The sequence below is a fragment of the Mercenaria mercenaria genome, chromosome 12 (assembly GCF_021730395.1).
Source record: "Mercenaria mercenaria strain notata chromosome 12, MADL_Memer_1, whole genome shotgun sequence".
Classification (NCBI taxonomy): domain Eukaryota; kingdom Metazoa; phylum Mollusca; class Bivalvia; order Venerida; family Veneridae; genus Mercenaria; species Mercenaria mercenaria.
In genome coordinates this window covers 72406022-72425910 of record NC_069372.1, presented here as the reverse complement: position 1 = coordinate 72425910, position 19889 = coordinate 72406022, and the positions used below count along the sequence as shown (strand labels likewise).

Genomic DNA, 19889 nt, shown 5'->3' with positions numbered 1-19889 from the left:
ACTAGGTCACCTGGTCAAATCAAAGGAAAAGCTAGTTAACACTGTAGAGGCCACATTTATGACCATATCTTAATGAAACTTGGTCAGAATGTTTATCTTGATGCTCTTTAAGTCAAGTTTAAACCTGGGTCAGCTTCGGTCAAAAACTAGGTCACTAGGTTAAATCAAAGGAAAAGCTTGTTAACACTAAAGAGGCCACATTTATGACTATATCTTCATGAAACTTAGTCAGAATATTAAACTTGATGATCTTTAGGTCAAGTTCGAATCTGGGTCATGTTGGGTCAAGAATTAGGTCATGGGGGCAAATCAAAGGAAAAGCTTGTTAACACTCTAGAGGCCACATTTATGACTGTATCTTCATGAAACTTAGAATGTTAAACTTGATGATCTTTAGGTCAAGTTCGAATCTGGGTCATGTTGGGTCAAAAACTAGGTCACGGGGTCAAATCAAAAGAAAAGCTAGTTAACACTGTAGAGGCCACATTTATGAACATATCTTGATGAAACTTGGTCAGAATGTTAATCTTGATGATCTTTAGGTCAATAGGTCAGGTGAGCGATACAGGGCCTTCATGGCCCTCTTGTTTAAGATACAGCCTTGAAATTTAGGTGACATGTACAGTTTTGCACACAAACCTTAAAACTGACTTTCATTGACCATGAATATGACCTACTGACCTACTTTCTTGTTTTTTTAGCTCACCTGTCACATAGTGACAGGGTGAGCTTTTGTGATCGCCCTTCGTCCGTCTGTCCACAATTTCTTGTGAACACGATAGAGACCACAATTTGCAAGCAATTTTTATCAAACTTGTACAAAACTTGTATTGGCATGATATCTCAGTTCCTTTCGAAAACTGGCCAGATCCCATTATGGGTTCTAGAGTTATTGCCCCTTAAAGAGCCAAAATTTGTGTGCGTGCGTCAACAATTTCTTGTCTGCACGATAGTGGTTTCATTTATGATTTTATTTTAACCAAACTTGCACACAACTTGTATTACCATAAGATCTCGGTTCCTTTCTTGAACTGGCTAGATTCCATTATTGATTCCAGAGTTATGGTCCCTGAAAGGGCAAAAATTAGCTATTTTGACCTTGTCTGCATAATAGCAGCTTCATTTATGATTTGATTTTAACCAAACTAGCACACAACTTGTATCACCATAAGATCTTGGTTCTTTTCTTGAACTGGCCAGATGCCGTTATGGGTTCCAGAGTGATGGCCCCTGAAAGGCCCAAAATTAGCTATTTTGACCTTGTCTGCACAATAGCAGCTTCATTTATAATTTGATTTTAACCAAACTTGCACACAACTTGTATCACCATAAGATCTTGGTTCCTTTCTTGAACCGGCCAGAACCCATTATTGGTTCCAGAGTTACGGCCCCTGAAAGGGCCAAAATGAGCAATTTTGACCTTGTCTGCACAATAGCAGCTTTATTTACGATTTGATTTTTACCAAACTTGCACACAACTTGTATTACCATAAGATCTCAATTCCATTCTTGAACTGTCCAGATTCCATTATGGATTTCAGAGTTATGGCCCCTGAAAGGGCCAGAATTAGCTATTTTGACCTAGTCTGCACAACAGCAGCTTCATTTATGATTTGATTTTAACCAAACTTGCACACAACTTGTATCACCACAAGATCTTGGTTCCTTTCTTGAACTGGCCAGATGCCATTATGGGTTCCAGAGTGATGGCCCCTGAAAGGCCCAAAATTAGCTATTTTGACCTTGGCTGCACAATAGCAGCTTCATTTATGGTTTGATTTTAACCAAACTTGCACACAACTTGTATCACCATAAGATCTTGGTTCCTTTCTTGAACTGGCCAGATGCCAAATGGGTTCCAGAGTGATGGCCCCTGAAAGGCCCAAAATTAGCTATTTTGACCTTGTCTGCACAATAGCAGCTTCATTTATAATTTGATTTTAACCAAACTTGCACACAACTTGTATCACCATAAGATCTTGGTTCCTTTCTTGAACCGGCCAGAACCCGTTATTGGTTCCAGAGTTACGGCCCCTGAAAGGGCCAAAATGAGCAATTTTGACCTTGTCTGCACAATAGCAGCTTTATTTACGATTTGATTTTTACCAAACTTGCACACAACTTGTATCACCATAAGACCTCAATTCCATTCTTGAACTGTCCAGATTCCTTTATGGATTTCAGAGTTATGGCCCCTGAAAGGGCCAGAATTAGCTATTTTGACCTAGTCTGCACAACAACAGCTTCATTTATGATTTGATTTTAACCAAACTTGCACACAACTTGTATCACCATAAGATCTTGGTTCCTTTCTTCAACTGGCCAGATTCCATTATGGGTTCTAGAGTTATGGCCCCTGATAGGGCCAGAATTAGCTGTTTTGACCTTGTTTGCACAATAGCAGCTTCATTTATGATTAAGATTTGAATTTAATCAAACTTTCACAAAACTTGTGTCACCATAAGATCTTGGTTCCTTTCTTGAACCGGCCAGATCCCATAATGGGTTCCAGAGTTATGGCCCCTGAAAGGGCCAAAATTAGCTATTTTGACCTTGTCTGCACAATAGCAGCTTCATTTATGGTTTGATTTTAATCAAACTTGCACACAACTTGTATCACCATAAGATCTCAATTCCTATTATGTTATCACCTCGGTGTCCGTCTGTCTGTTGGTTAGCAATTTCCCTTCTGCTCTGTAACTCTTGAACCCCTTGAAGGATTTCCAAGAAACCTGACACAAATGTTCACCTCATCGAAACGACGTGCAGAGCGCATGTTTCGGATGACTCACTTCAAGGTCAGGGTCACAATTAGGGGTCAAAGGTCATATGAGTTTGTTTTGTGTGTATATTGCTCTGTATTTGCGTTGCATTGCAGTGCTCTTGTTTTTATTTGGCAGATCCTTCTTTTGCTTCCCTTTTATGTTACTATAAATAACTTCTTGTCCTTAAGTGCAATGATAACAGGTGAGCAATATAGGGCCATTATGGCCCTCTTGTTTAAGCTTTAGCTAAGAAATTTGTTCAAGCAAGCAATTTAACTCAGGTGAGCAATATAGGGCCATCATGGCCCTCTTGTTTCTAATTTGAGCTTTGGTAACCCCTAAAATATGTGTGTGTGTTCGGGTTCAACGTCTTTTTCAACAATTTTTCAGTCATATAAACGATGGTGTCTACTTGTAGCAGTGAGCACAATACCCAACTTTATAGTGCTGCCTGACTGGAATATCGCACCGTAGACACGTGGCACGATACCCTTTGGTATGAAGCGGGCCTTTGGGAGAGGACCATATAATGATGCTAGCCAAACACCCTTTGAACAAGACATTATAATGGTGCTACAGCCCAAATTTGATGACATCATAAGCTGTTTATGAGAAAAAGCCATTTAAAAGTATTTATATTTTCAGCTCTAGTGGCACTTAATAGGGTTCAAGTTCCCCAATTTGAACAAGTTTGAAAGAGGATCTTATAATGATATGCTACAGACCAAGTCTGATGAAGATCCGACAAGCTGTCCACAAGTAGAAGTCATTTAAAGGTTTTCTATTTTTAGCTCAAGCAAACCGTAGAAGGGGCCAAGTGCTCCCATTTCAATAAATTTGGGAGAAGATTTTCTAATGATGCTTAAGATTAACTTCGCTGAAGATCCAGCGATCAGTTCATGAAAAGAAGTAATTTATAGGTATTTCTAGTTTTAGTTCTAAGGACCCTTAAAAGGGGCCAAATGCACTCATTTGGGCAAATTCTGGAGAAGGCTTTATCAAGATGCTAAAGTTTGATGAAGATCCTTCAAGAGGTTCATTAGTAGACTTCATTTAATGATATTTCCATTGTTAGCTCTTGCAGCCCCTAGAAGGGGTCAAGCGCCTCCATTTCAGAGAGGACCTTTAAAATGATGCTAAAGATCAAGTCTGATGAAGATCCATCTTGGGGGTCTTTAGAAGAAGTCATTCAAAGGTATTTCTTTCTTCAATTCTAGCGGCCCTTAAAACTGTTGAACGATAAATTCTTAAATACTAATGTAATGTGTATCCGAAAATACTATACTTTAGACATACCTGATATTTTCTGACACTATTGAATTAATTGACCGAGTATTTTTATAAAACATATGGTAACGTAAACTACAAAATGAATTGATCGACTGAGAGAACAAACCTAAGCGGGAACATTGACAACGGCATAATCTGCATATTACTAAACCCACTTGCTAATGAAGTAATGATTATGATTGTTTCTACCATATAAATTTACCACATTCCAGTTTTATCATTTATTAAATAAGTGTTAAGGTAACGTAAATAACAGGCTGTAACTCATGGAGAACCTCTGCTTGCCAGATAGCAGAATTCAGAAATATGATCTACAGACAAGTGGCTTCAAAAATCCCTGGAGGGGAGGGGGGGGAGGGGGAGTGTTTCACCTTCCAGCTCTAGGCTTACCAGGGAATCAATGACAAAACAAAAACTCTTCATTTATAATTTAATCTTTTATTTAGCGCAACATAGTTATTCCAATGAGATGATGCATTTACTGTTATTTCAATATCCGTCCATACAGATTTTACGAAAAAGAAACTGAAAAAAAAAAAAAAAAAAAAAAACTTTATTCAAGTATTTTGTATTAAATAATTTTCAGAAGGAAATTTTTCTGGTCAAAATCAAGCGGATAGCTTCTTAAAGGTTAGATTTTAGGTTTAGTGCCATTTTTAACAGTATCTCAGTCGTGTGACAGGAGGCAATTAACCGAACCAGTGTTTCTGGATTCTGTACCAGTACAAACCTGTTCTCAGCATATAACTGAAAACTACTCCACATGAATCAGAGGTGGAGAGGATTGATTTTAGACACGCGTTCCAGTAACAAATCATCACAAACAGCAGCAAATGCCTTGCCTGGTGATAAAACTTGCAACCCAAAGATTCATAGATATATACTACCTATTGAGGTAAGTGGCAGGTTTTTTTTCCCTTCTATAATAGGGGCTGTTAACAGACCCCTTGCCTTCAGAAAATTTCTTTTAAATCATTCAGTTTTCCCAAAAAAATTGACTTTACATCAGGTTTTTTATTCCCCTTTGCCCAGATACCGGCCTATTTTCCCCCCAAATCACAGACCTGGGCCCCATCCCCTCTTGGTAAAAAAAAATTAACCCAAGCAGGAGGGCATTTTGAAGGTTAAATGGCAGAAAAACTTTTATACAGTTAATGCAATATACTACAATTAATTATGAATGAAGTTTAGAATTCATTTTCAACTAATACTACTCTCGTATTTCAAAGTAAGATAATGAAAAATTTCAAAGTTAAACATAATTATTCAATTTTACAATAATTATTACTATCACAATGCAACAGATCACAACTGAGTACACACTTACACAATGTACTGATACCACAGGGGTTTGAAGACACACAATGTACTGATTCCACAGGGGTTTGAAGACACACCATGTACTGATTCCACAGGGGATTACAAGTTACAATATCTGTAATTTTCTTTCTACATGCTTGATGAATCTTCATTGAATGGACCAACAAAAGCATTCAAACTATTTTTCTAAACAAAAATGGACAAAAATGAAGTTCTTTTTTTCTACTAATTCAAGAGCTTTGATAGAATAAAGTATACCCAAACTAGCTTTTTCCATCTCCCAAGCAATTAGTGTTACTATACAGACATTTTTGTATTCCATTTTCTCACAATTAAATACAGTAGTCAGGAAAATATTTGTGAGATGGTTTAACCCTGCTGAATTTCTATAATGAATTTGTCTATTTTTTCTATTTTGGACACTGCCATTAACTATTAAAAGGAATGCATATCAAAACATTGACTGAATGGCAAATAGTGCAGATCATGATCAGACTGCACAGATGTACAGGCTGACCTTGGTTTGCACTGGTCGCATAGGCAGAATCACTTGCCGCCAGCAGGCTATCACTCCCACATTCTGGAATTTGTAATAACAAGTGAATATCAACCACCATTGTGTTTTCTATCAATCCAAAGAGTTTTAATAACAAAAGTCTGCAGCCTATCAAAAAACAAAAACAGCCACAAAATGTAGTTAACTTTCAGTACAGTATGTTATAACCTAGAGTATAGTGAAATGTTAAGTTTGGAATCTTCAAGCCTCTATGGTAGCAGGTAAACAAATGGGTGAAAATGAAACAATATCACAGGTGAGAAAATAGCACAACATACAAAAACACACATGAATACAACCTGGGTCCGTATTCATCAACAATTAACATCTGAAACTTGGGACTTTAGAGATGCTAAATATTCAGTTAACCATAACTTTGTTTCTAGTGTACCTGTACTGATCAAACTGAGCTGTCTGTAGGTACAGATTACACATTCATGTAAAGTTCCATTACAATACAATGAGAGAACAAAAAGAAAATTTAACATTTTAAAGTTGAAGTCCAAATGTTTAGTTGATGAATTCGAGCTCAAGTCCATGATGAAACAAATATTTATACATATCACTGAATGCAACATATTGAAACACAATACTGCAAAATAAATCTCTGATATGGCAAAATGGCAAAGTTTGATGTACAGATAGTGAACATCTGGTTAATCATTTACGAGTATTGCTCCCATTGAGCAGACTGCTATCTATCCGAGAAACAATAACGTTTATACACCAGTATATTTCATGTAAGGAAATGTTACCACAAAATTCTGAGATTTCTTAATCTTTGAAAACCAAAATCACAAAAATATATATGACATGAAAAAAAGCTTTTGTGTCTGAAGTACTGCTTGCTTATTTCTTGCATTGTAAATAAACAAAACTTTGACAAGTCTGCTATCATGACCTTACACAGAACAACATCTTGCTTGTACACACAGGTAACTGTCATTGATTCTGTGAAGGTAATGCTAAATCTCCTAAAAATAAGCATTTACCTATCAACACAATAAGCAAAGGGCCCTGACTAAAACAGCAACAGAAATAAACTCCTTATATAACAAATATAATGTTTAATGCCTCACTGTAATCACAACACAAAGTTAAATATGGCAGGTCTGTCAGTAAATGCTAGTTTCTATGTGTCACCATAGCAACAGTGTGTCCCCATAGCAACAGTTTACAAGCATACAAAACTGAAAGTATCTGTTACAGTTATAAATAAAATACTGTTTCTCAACACTGCGATCTTCTAAACAGGTCTTTCTGGTGTCGCTGGAACACTATCTGTGACAGTCAGCTTCTTGACAATCTACCACAATTTCCCATAGCTAGCAAAGCTAGCAGCACAATAAGCATAGCAATGGAATCGAAGGTCACTGTCCAATTTGGCAACTATTTCTATCACAAATACCATATTTCACCTGGCAATGGTTGCCATGGTAACATTTCAAACAACAGATGTGTCATCTTCATCATCCCTGTGGACAGAAATGAAAACATGCATACAGTCCGAGTTATAAATAGACATGCATACAGTCTGAGTTATAAATAGATATGCATACAGTCTGAGTTATAAATAGACATGCATACAGTCTGAGTTATAAATAGACATGCATACAGTCTGAGTTATAATAAACATGCATACAGTCTGAGTTATAAATAGACATGCATACAGTCTGAGTTATAAATAGACATGCATACAGTCTTACAGTCTGAGTTATAAATAGATATGCATACAGCCTGAGTTATAAATAGACATCTTCATTTAAAAAATATGTTACTTGTCAATGTTCTAATACAGGAACTGAACATTTATTAGCTAGATGTGCATTCACTGGACATTGGTGCCCCTAATTTCTGTCACTGTACAGTCCTATGTTTCTTGCTGACAATACAAGTAAAGTTTCATTAAAGGTCCATTACTAAGGGAAAGTGAGTTGGCAATTTTTTTCATAGCCAGTGCATAGACTTCTGCAAGACACTAAATAATGAAGATTGGCAGGTCAAAATTTACAGAAGGTCTTTTGAACTCAAAGAAATGTATGTGTATTATGTTGAAATTTCAATGAATCATCAGAATGACCCCCCAGGTCTTTTTAACTTTCTTCATACTTCATAGAAAAATAATTGTACATATACTACGATTTATTTCGAATTTCGACATACCAACTTTCATTTTCCAATAAAATAAAATAGTTTCTGTGCTTTTTAAAAGAAATTAAAATGTTCACTTTCCTTAGTATTGGACCTTTAATACCTTGTGTACTAGAAACACAAGATAAAAGAAACTGGAATAGTAAATAAATATTAAATTTGTTATTCATTTTCAATTCTTTTTGCATGTGCAGGGTTGGGGGGTAAAGTAAATCCAAAACAAGAGCCATGTTACACATGGCTAATCCCCCCGCCGGGCATATTATAATTGAAGGCTAAAGTTCATGGCAAGTTAGTGTCTGAAAGTACTAATTTTGGGGAAAGCTTTGAAGAACCGTTTAGTTGTGGTCCACATCAGGGGTTTTAAGATGTGGAAGAAAGAATAAGTCAGTAGTGAGGTGGTTTACTGCTAAATTTTATTAATTTTCATGAACAGTATAGCTATCATGGTTCATACAGAATATCAGAGACAAAATTCAAGTACTTTTCAAGGACTTTTCAAGGACATTTTACAATTTTTCAAGCACTATTTTTTTTCAAAACCACGACCTAATCTGAACAACTTTTATTATGTAATGCAAAAATAAAACAACCATCACTTGTCACACCTTTGAAAATGACGTAATTTGATTATAAGATTGATGTGATTTTGCTGAGGTTTAACGCTTTTCTTGTGATTTTTTAGCGCACTTCTCCTACTAATGATACCTCAAAATTTTGTCACATGACGTACAAATACATTTCGTTCTGTCTGCTCTATAGGGCTTCAGCCACTGTTTATATTCGTCTTTTGTCTCCCGCTTACTTGAGTAAAGATGTTTATTTTTCTTACACATTTTAATTCACTGGAAACACTCGCAAATTGCTAAAAATTGCGAGTTATTATTCCACGTAAATTTTTAAACGGAAACGGAAACAAGCAAACGGTGAAATAGTAGAAATAGCACTCTGTAAATATTGTACTACAGAAAAGTGGTCTCGATTTTTCCCTACGACTAGTAATGAAAAAGTTACAATAAAAGCTATTTAAAGTAACAACAAAGGGAAGTAATTCTAAAGAGGGGAACTGCCCATGACACTTCGTCTCATGATGGTGTATAATTGTGCCAAGTTACATCAAAATCCTTCCATGCATGAAGAAGAAATGCTACGGACAAAGTCATTTTTGTATTTGACCTTTGGCCTCTAAGTGTGACCTTGACCTTAGGCCTAGTGACCTGGATCTTGCGCATGACACTCCATCTCGTGGTGGTGAACATTTGTGCCAAGTTATATCAAAATCCCTCTATGCATGAAGAAGAAATGCTCCAGACAAGGTTTTTATTCTTGTATCCTTTGATCTCTAAGTGTGACCTTGACCTTAGACCTAGGGACCTGGTTATTGCGCATGACACTCTGCCTCGTGGTGGTAAACATTTGTGCCAAGATATATCAAAATCCCTCAATGCATGAAGAAGATATGCTCCGGACAAATTTTTTTAAGAAAATATGATAAAGGGGAATAACTCAAAAAATAGGCAAGGTAGAGTTATTGTTCTTGCACACTGCACTTCCTCCCAATGTGTTCTATCAGTGTATGAAGTTTGAAGAAAATCCCTCCAGTACTTTTGGGGTTATGCTCCGGACAAAATGATTTAAGAAAATATGATAAAGGGGAATAACTCAAAAAATAGGCAAGGTAGAGTTATTGTTCTTGCACACTGCACTTCCTCCCAATGTGTTCTATCAGTGTATGAAGTTTGAAGAAAATCCCTCCAGTACTTTTGGAGTTATGCCCCAGACAAATTTTTTAAGAAAATATGATAAAGGGGAATAACTCAAAAAATAGGCAAGGTAGTGTTATTGTTCTTGCACACTGCACTTCCTCCCAATGTGTTTTATCAGTGTATGAAGTTTGAAGAAAATCCCTCCAATACTTTTGGAGTTATGCTCCAGACAAAGATTGTTGCAGACGCACGGATGCACGGACGGACAGCATTTCTAATATCCCCTTCGCCTTTGGCGGGGGGATAAATAAAACCACAAGTGCACAATTTCACATGCTGAACAACATTCCCACAAAGTCTCCAGTATGTGTAACATAACTATTTAGGCACTTGATGCATACTTTTCACTAAGTCAATCTGCCAACATTTTTTGAAGATCAAGTACAAAATGTGACCTCTACGGTGTTAATAAGGTCTTTCTATCATTTAACCTAGTGGCCTAGTTTTTGACCTCATGCATCCCAGTTTTGAACTTGAACCAGACATTCTGACAAAAATATATAATGATAAGATAAACAAGAGCTGCCCATAAGACAGCGAAGCTCGACTATTCGAAATATTGTCCCAGAAGCAGGAAAATATTACCCAAAAAGGTTAAATATCAAAAGAGTTTTAAGTTCAAAAGGGGGCATAACTTGACCAAAATGCATATCAGTTATGGGACTTGCTGCTATCAAATAGTTTTATAACCCTGATGGCACATGTGAAGTTTCAATTCAATATCTGCATTAGTTTCGGAGATAGAAACTTGCATGTAAAACTTTAACCAGAATTTTCAAGGTCCAAAAGGGGGCATAATTTGCCCAAAATACATGCCAGAGTTATGGGACTTGACCCAGTGAGGTTGGTAACTGATCTAGAAAAAGAAAAAATAAGTTTCAAATCTATATGCCTTTTAGTAATAGCTGTATGTACTTGCATGCAAAACTTTAACCAGAATTTGCTAAGTCCAAAAGGGGGCATAACTTGGCCAAAATGAAGGTCAGAGTTATGGGACTTGCTGCTATCAACTAGTTTTATAACCCCGAAGACACATGTGAAGTTTCAAATCAATATCTGCATTAGTTTTGGAGATAGTAACTTGCATGTAAAACTTTAACCAAACTTTTCTAAGTCTAAAAGGGGACATAATTTGCTCAAAATACATGTCAGAGTTATGGGACTTGACCCAGAGAGATTGGTAATTGATCTAGAAAAAGAAAAAATAAGTTTCAAATCTATATGCCTTTTAGAAATAGCTGTATGTACTTGCACGCAAAACTTTAACCAGAATTTTCTAAGTCCAAAAGGGGGCATAATTTGGCCAAAATGAAGGTCAGAGTTATGAGACTTGCTGCTATCAACTAGTTTTATACCCGAAGACACATGTGAAGTTTCAAATCAATATCTGCATTAGTTTTGGAGATAGTAACTTGCATGTAAAACTTTAACCAAAATTTTCTAAGTCCAAAAGGGGGCATAATTTGCTCAAAAGACATGTCAGATTTTTGGGACTTGACCCAGAGAGGTTGGTAATTGACCTAGAAAAAGAAAAAATAAGTTTCAAAGCTATATGCCTTTAACTGATGGCTGTATGTACTTGCATGCAAAAACTTAACCAAGGTGTGACGCCGACGCCAGGGTGAGAAGAATAGCTAGACTATTCTTCGAATAGTCCAGCTAAAAATGTGGCCTAAAGAGTGCTGAATTTGACCAAATAAATATGACAAATCCTGTTTTGTATGACAAAATTATAGACTGGACAGGAAAAAATCCTACTGACCTTTGATCTAGGGTGACCTTGACCTTTGAGCTAGGGTTCTGGGTGTTGCGCATGACGCATCGTCTCATCATTGGGAACATTTATGCCAACAAATATTGTCATCACTTGATGAGTTCTGGACCGGACAGGAAAAAAAACCCTATTGACACTTGACCTCCAATTGTGACCTTGACCTTTGAGCTAGGGATCCGGGTTTGTCTCATCATGGGGAACATAATTTTGTTCCAAGTCATATTAAAAGCCCTTCATAGATGGCCGAGTTATGGACCTGACAGCAAAAATGACCCCCTATTGCGACCTTGACCTTTGAGCAAGGGGTCTGGGATTTGCACATGACACGTTGTCTCATCATTGGAACATTTGTGCCTAGTGATATTAAAAAGTTTAACGTTTGACTGCTAAGTGTGACCTTCACCTATGAGCTAGGGGTCTGAAACTTGTGCATGACAAATCATGCCATGCATTAAAAATAAATGTACATAATTATATTACTATGTATAAAATTAATATGACGGGTATGGTAGCACTAACTGAAAGGAATTTACTTAGTACAAGACCAAAGTTTTTCAAAATTCTGTAGCCCTGATTAAAAGTAAAATGGTGGGCACAATTAATGGCATGTGGTTGAGCCTAGTTAAAGACTTTTTTAGTGGTAAAAGTACATCAACACTTAAACCTGGAAGTCTGCGTGATGTGGACAGAGATGCCATTGTGAGTAGACAAACTGTTTAAAACTGATCAGAGAGCACAGACCAGTAGATGAATCAGAGCTATTACTGACAACTATTTAAAAAGTTCTGCACTTGGCACATTGCCTTAATGAGGTAAACCATACTATATTTAACCTCCCAGAAGCTTTGGATTTACTGACCAGGTTTGTGTGTATGTGCTGTATTGTCATAGTGAATATTTATAAATATGTGCAATTGTTTAAGTCATTAAAGAGTCTGGGAGATATACCTTCAGAAAACATTTACTAATTAACTAACCTTTACGGTTCTGAGGTGCAACTATATACACCAGCACTGTTTGCAGGTTACACAATAGAAACAGCCTATCTCACCTTGAATTACTTGCCCCTGTCTGTGTAAACTCCACCAGAGGGCCACCTGTACTACTTCCATCATCATCTATGCCTTTTGGAGTTGTTTCCCTTGAATTATCACCACTAGAGGGCTCCTCGCACTGTTCTTCCTTCGTCTTAGAATTCTCCTTATCCTTCTCTGACTTTGGTCTCTCTCCCCATTTTGTCTTGCTTTTGCTTGCTGTAATGCATTATATAACATGAACTGTTATGTAAACACTTCTTCCATCACAGGCTGACTTTACAGAAGTGCATTTTGAAGTGTTTATCCTGTCTGAAAATTGTGGTGAAAATGCTGAGAACTCACTATTCTACCTGTCTACATAACTAAGGTTTGAAAGAAAATTGTATAGACTAGAGAAGAATTTATTTATTTTGCTGGGTTTAATGTCGCACCGACAATTATAGGTCATATTAGGACTTTCCACCAAAATTTCATCAAGAGCCATGGGGGGCAAGTGATTTGAAGTCAGCGACCTTAAACACTCGTCCACAGACACCCCAACTAGAGAAGAAACAAGTAAATGAAGTATTGCCATGCAATACAAAGTCCCCTACTGGAAGGCACCTAATTTTCTCTACTGCAGTATAGCATAATGAACTGATATCTGTCAATGATGTATAAACAATATTGTACTATATATACAGTATGCTATAAACAAAAGACTTGGATTAAAATTTGTATATATAAAACCCTATAGTTGTTTTCATATAGCATATTTGGCCGATTATCAAAAAGGTAGTTTATTTAAAGTAAAAAGAAAAAAAAAATCCATATAAGTCCACATAAAACTCTTTACCAGGTAGAGATAGGTCAAAATACACCTAAAAATTGGATGTAACATGCATGTTGTACCACAGAAAACTGGTCTCAATTTTTCCCTACGGCCTGTAACAAGTAAGTTACAATATAAGCTACTTATAGTAAAAACAAAGGGAAATAACTCTAAACAAGAGCTGTCACTAATGGTGACAAATGCCCCCGCAGCACCTTGACCTTTGACCTGGTGACCCCAAAGTCAGTGGGGTTGGTGTACTCATAAAGTACTATCAGCATGTAAAGTTTGAAGATCCTTAATGAAGTGGTTCGCGAGTAAAGTGCCTTCATGCAAAAGGTTAACGTTGGTCCCTGTGACCTTGACCTTTGACCTGGTGACCCCAAAGTCAGTAGGAGTGGTGTACTCAATAAGTACTTTCAGCATGTGAAGTTTGAAGGTCCTGGGTGCAGTGGTTCGCGAGTAAAGTGCCTTCATGCAAAAAAGTAACGTTGGCCCCTGTGACCTTGACCTTTGACTTGGTGACCCCAATGTCAGTAGGGGTGGTATACTCAATAAGTACTATCAGCATGTGAAGTTTGAAGGTCCTGGGTGCAGTGGTTCGCGAGTAAAGTGCCTTCATGCAAAAAGATAACGTTGGCCCCTGTGACCTTGACCTTTGACCTGGTGACCCCAATGTCAGTAGGGGTGGTATACTCAATAAGTACTATCAGCATGTGAAGTTTGAAGGTCCTGGGTGCAGTGGTTCACGAGTAAAGTGCCATCATGCAAAAAGTTAACGTTGTGACTAACGAACGAACTAACTAACTAACGAACGAACGGATGGACAGCTGAAAACTAATATGCCTCCCTTCGGGGGCATAAAAACAAGAGTGTCTCATGGTGGTGAACATTTGTGCCAAGTTACATCAAAATCCCTCCATGCATAAAGAAGAAATGCTCCGGACAAAGTCATTCTTGAATTTGGCATTTGACCTCTAAGCGTGACCTTGACCTTAGACCTAGGGACCTGGTTCTTGTTCTTGCACACAACAATCTGTCGCATGATAGTGAACATTTATGTCAAGTTACATCAAAATCCCTCCATGCATGAAGAAGTTTTCCAGACAAAGTAATTCTTGTATCTGACCTTTGGCATCTGAGTGTAACCTTGACCTTCGACCTAGGGACCAGGTTTTTGTGCATGACATTCCCTCTCATAGTGGTGAACATTTGTGCCAAGTAATATTCAAATCCTGTTTTGCATGACAAAGTTATACACCGGACAGGAAAAATGTCCCAATAACCTTTGATCTCCAAGTGTGACCTTGACCTTTAAGCTAGGGTTCTGGGTGTTGTGCATGACATGTCGTTTCATCATGGGGAACATTTATGCCAAGTAATATTAAAATCCCTCGATGGATGTCAGAGTTCTGGACCAGACATGAAAAAAACCCTATTGACCTTTGACCTCCAATTATGACCTTGACCTTTGAGCTAGGGGCCAGGGTTTTGCGCATGACACATCATCTCATCATGGGGAACATTTGTGCCAAGTAATATTAAAATACCTTCACGGATGGCAGAGTTATGGACCGGACACGAAACAGACCCTGTTCATGCCATATTAACATTTGACGGCCAAGTGTGACCTTGATCTTTGAGCTAGGGGTCTGAAACTTGTGCATGACATATCATCTTATTATGAGGTACATTTGTGCCAAGTAATATTAAAATCCCTTCATGGATGACAGAGTTACGGACCGGACAGGAAAAAAGCTCTGTTGACCTTTGACCTCAAATTGTGACCTTGACCTTTAAGCTAGGGGTCTGGCTTTTGTGCATGACACGTCATCTCATCATTGGGAACATTTGTGCCAAGTAATATTAAAATCCCTTCATGGATGACAGAATTATGGACCGGACAGGAAACAGACCCTGTTCATGCCATGTTAACATTTGACTGCCAAGTGTGACCTTGACCTTTGAGGTAGGGGCCTGAAAGTTGTGCACGACACATCGTCTTATTATGAAGTACATTTGTGCCAAGTAATATTCAAATCCCTTCATGGATGGCAGAGTTATGGACTGGACAGGAAAAAAGCACTGTTGACCTTTGACCTCAAATTGTGACCTTGACCTTTAAGCTAGGTGTCCGGGTTTTGCGCATGACACGTCATCTCATCATGGGGAACATTTGTGCCAAGTAATATTAAAATCCCTTCATGGACGACAGTTATGGACCGGACACAAAATTGCGGACGGATGGAAGAATGGACGGAATGACGGACGGACAGAAAAGCGCATTCCTATAGTCCCCGAAACTGGTTTTCAACCAGTAGGGGCTAATAAACAAACTGTATTTGGGAAATTTTCATCAAATAAACAGTGGTCCCTTTTCAAATTAGGCAGGTAAGCAAGATTTGATAATTCCGTTATAAAGGCATTGCTCTGACAGACCTCCCAAACAGGTTAACTTTTTCATGAAAATATTGAACACCTGAACTTAAATAGAAAATGATATGATTGTTAAGTTATTTTCCATAAATACAAATATTTATACTACCACTATGCATTTAGCAGGCCAATATCTGCTTGCCGTGTGAATTTGAGGTTTATTCAGCCAAAAGGGGTTTATCTGGTCAATATAAGAGGGCCAAGATGGCCCTAGGTCGCTCACTGAGAAGCACACCGTAACAGTGTAAACATGTCTGTGATTTCATGGAAACAAATATTCTGGCCAATTTTTGTTAAAATTGGAACAAAAATGTGGTCTCTTGAAATTAAACAAGTATTTTCTTTGATTTGACCTAGTGACCTAGTTTTTCACCCCAGATGACCCAGATTTTATTGAGGCAATCATTCTGACCGAATTTCATGAAGATCAATTGAAAAATACAGTCTCTATCGCATACACAAGGTTTTTTCTTTGATTTGAACTAGTGACCTACTTTTTGGCCAAAGATGACCCATATTCAAACTCGACCTAGATTTCATCAAGGTAATCATTCTGACCAAATTTCATGAAGACCAATTGAAAAATACAGTCTGTCGCATACACATGGTTTTTCTTTGATTTGACCTAGTTTTTGACCTTAGATGACCCATATTCAAACTCGATCTACATTTCATCAAGGCAATCATTCTGAAATAATTTTATGAAGATCAATCGAAAAATAAGTCTCTATCGCATACACATGATTTTTCTATAATTTGACCTAGTGACCTAGTTTTTGACCTCAGATGACCTATATTCAAACATGACCTAGATTTCATCAAGGCAATTATTCCAACCAAATTTCATGAAGATCAATTGAAAAATACAGCCTCTATTGCATTAACAATGTTTTTCTTCGATTTGACCTAGCGACCTAGTTTTTTTATCCCAGATAACCCATTTTCGAACTTGGCCTAGATTTTATCAAGGTTATCATTCTGACAAAATCTGATGAAAATAAGTTGAGAAATACAGTCTCTATCGCATACACAAGGTTTTTCTTTGATTTGACCTAGTGACCTAGTTTTTGACCCCAGATGACCCATATTCAAACTTGGCTAGATTTCATCAAGGTAACCATTCTGACCAAAAATCATAATGACCCATTTTCGAACTTTGCCTAGATTTTATCAAGGTTATTATTCTGACAAAATTTCATGAAAATAAGTTGAACAAGAGCTGTCTCCATAGGATGACATATGCCCCCGATGGCGCTTTGAATGAGTAGTTATGGCCGATGTAAGAGTTTAGGACCTTTGAACTATGGACCTGGGTCTTGCGCATGACACGTCGTCTTACTGTGGTACACATTCATACCAAGTTATTTGAAAATCCATCCATGGATGACAAAGATATGGACCGGACATGCCCATCAATGCACTATCCTTTAACATCTAAGTGTGACCTTGACCTTTGAGCTACGGACCTGAGTCTTGCGTGCGACACGTCGTCTTACTGTGGTACACATTCATGCCAAGTTATTTGAAAATCCATCCATGGTTGACAAAGATATGGACCGGACACGCCCATCAATGCACTGTCCTTTAAAGTCTAAGTGTGACCTTGACCTTTGAGCTACAGACCAGGGTCTTGCGTGCGACACGTCATCTTACTGTGGTACACATTCATGCCAAGTTATTTGAAAATCTATCCATCGATGACAAAGATATGGACCGGACACGCCCATCAATGCACTATCCTTTAATGTCTAAGTGTGACCTTGACCTTTGAGCTACGGACCTGGGTCTTGCGCATGACACGTCGTCTTACTGTGGTACACATTCATGCCAAGTTATTTGAAAATCCATCCATCGTTGACAAAGATATGGACCGGACAAGCCCATCAATGCACTATCCTTTAATGTCTAAGTGTGACCTTGACCTTTGAGCTACGGACCTGGGTCTTGCGTGCGACACGTCGTCTTACTGTGGTACACATGCATGCAAAGTTATTTGAAAATCCATCCATCGATGACAAAGATATGGACCGGACACGAAAATTGCGGACAGACTGACAGACCGACAGACGGTTCAAAAACTATATGCCTCCCTTCGGGGGCATAAAAATACAGTCTCTTTCACATACACAAGGTTTTTCTTTGATTTGACCTAGTGACCTAGTTTTTTATCCTAGATGACCCATTTTCGAAATCGGCCTAGATTTTATCAAGGTTATCATTCTGACCAAACTTCATGAAGATCAATTGTAAATACAGCCTGTATTGCATACACAAGCTAAATGTTGAAAGACAGACGCCGGACATCGAGCGATCACAAAAACTCACCTGAGCATTGCTCAGGTGAGCTTAAAACTGACGAACTACTTTTTGAAGTATATGTACTTTAGGCAGTGTAAACTAGGTCAAGAGTTCGAAGCTCAAACATTTTATCATTTTATGAGGAAAGCCACGGTGACAATCAAAGATAAGTTGACTCTATCCCAGTATACCTCAATACAGAATGGTACAGTGCCAGTTTTTAAAGTCTGGTTGAATTGACTTTGACTTTGTGTATAGTGTTTCAGGCAGCCAAGCTAAGCGAGGGGTCCCGGGTTCGAGCACCAGACTGACTGCACATTCTCCCCTTACATGACCAAGTCCGTACCGTGACAGATCTAAACAATTCGTGGTGGACAGATTATCGTTTACCTAACATTGTGTGTACAGAAATGGAGTATTTAAGGCAGAGACTGTGAGCATTTGAATTCATCTCAAGCGTGGTTTTCGGCTTTATTTTATCCGAGTCAAAACCACTTTGCTTGTTATGTACATGAATGCCCTGTAAGCACCTTTGGTTTATAATGTAAAGAAGGCAAAGTATGAGGTAAGGAATAATGTTTTGTTGTAAGGAATCATGTGTAACTGAATCAAGAAGGGTGTAGGAATTTACAAATGAGTAAAAATCTGTGTGGATTATTTTTGTATCGAAAAACATTTTTTAAACAAATATATTTATGTTATACACAGAATTTATTGACTGCAGGATAAACAGAATATTAGGATACTGTCTTTGTTAACTTAGTTTCTTCGCCTCGTCTCCGAAAAGTTTATCCTCCTTGGCAAGCCACATGGTATGTAAACTTTTCTCCAACTTGGCAAATAAATTTAAGTTAACAAAGACTGTAACCTAATATTCTCTATATAACTAGCTACAACTGTTGACAATTATTTTCTATGGTTAACTGCATCACAGAAGGAATGACTGAAACTGTATCATTAATTTTTGAGTTAGGAAATGCTTCCTGTCCTACCGAGATAAATGAATATGTTCTACTCAGATGTCTAGATGTGTTATAATTCTGTATACAGTAGATCTATATACTTTCTTTTTGTTATTTAACTGACTGTGTAACTAACACAAACCTTTGCCTGATTTCTCGCCGACAGATTTGTTGTCATCTGAGAGAAAACTTGTTGGGATGTGAATTTCTAAGTGTTGGGGTACATCTGTCCCTCGGGCTCCCTCTAGTGTTAGGTCTGGTAGAGGTCCACACGACAGGTCAAGGTCAGATAACGGTCCCTCTTCCAGGGACAGGTCAGTTGAGTGAAGACTCAGGTGCTTGTCTGAAATATCAAATACATGTACTATATTTCTATTAACATTAAAAGGTCACATACTGTTTTCCTACTTTGATTCAAATGGAACAAAAGCAGAATTCTCTAGCGGAAGAACTAACCTGTTTTCCCCCAATACATACAAGCATGCCATTTACAATCTGGCTTGTATGGCTATAGGATACCTGTTCACAGACAGTAACAACTCCTTTTAAGTACATCCCACTAAACATCTGCTAAATCAGTCCCTTATTCCTCAATAACAATATAACAGTTATATCCAAATTCAATTTCTCAAACTGATGAACCAGTTAAAATTCTATGAACTAAGCACACCTATGAAGTGTTTAAATCTGTTTTAGTCTAAATAGCCCCAAGGTAATAGGCAG

The 19889-nt window shown here is 37.7% G+C and overlaps 1 protein-coding gene across 1 annotated transcript in view; it reads right to left on the bottom strand.

Annotated features, from left to right (window-relative positions):
• Positions 1-4471: 4471 nt before the first annotated feature.
• LOC123533631 (E3 ubiquitin-protein ligase TRIM37-like) overlaps positions 4472-19889 on the bottom strand; it is a 58795-nt gene continuing 43377 nt past the window's right edge. The window contains exons 21-23 of the mRNA XM_045315360.2: positions 19309-19509; positions 12674-12875; positions 4472-7406 (exon numbers count right to left, since the gene is read on the bottom strand). Of these exons, the coding sequence (XP_045171295.2) occupies positions 7376-7406; positions 12674-12875; positions 19309-19509 (434 nt within the window). The 3' untranslated portion in view covers positions 4472-7375. The remainder of the gene's footprint in view (positions 7407-12673; positions 12876-19308; positions 19510-19889) is intronic.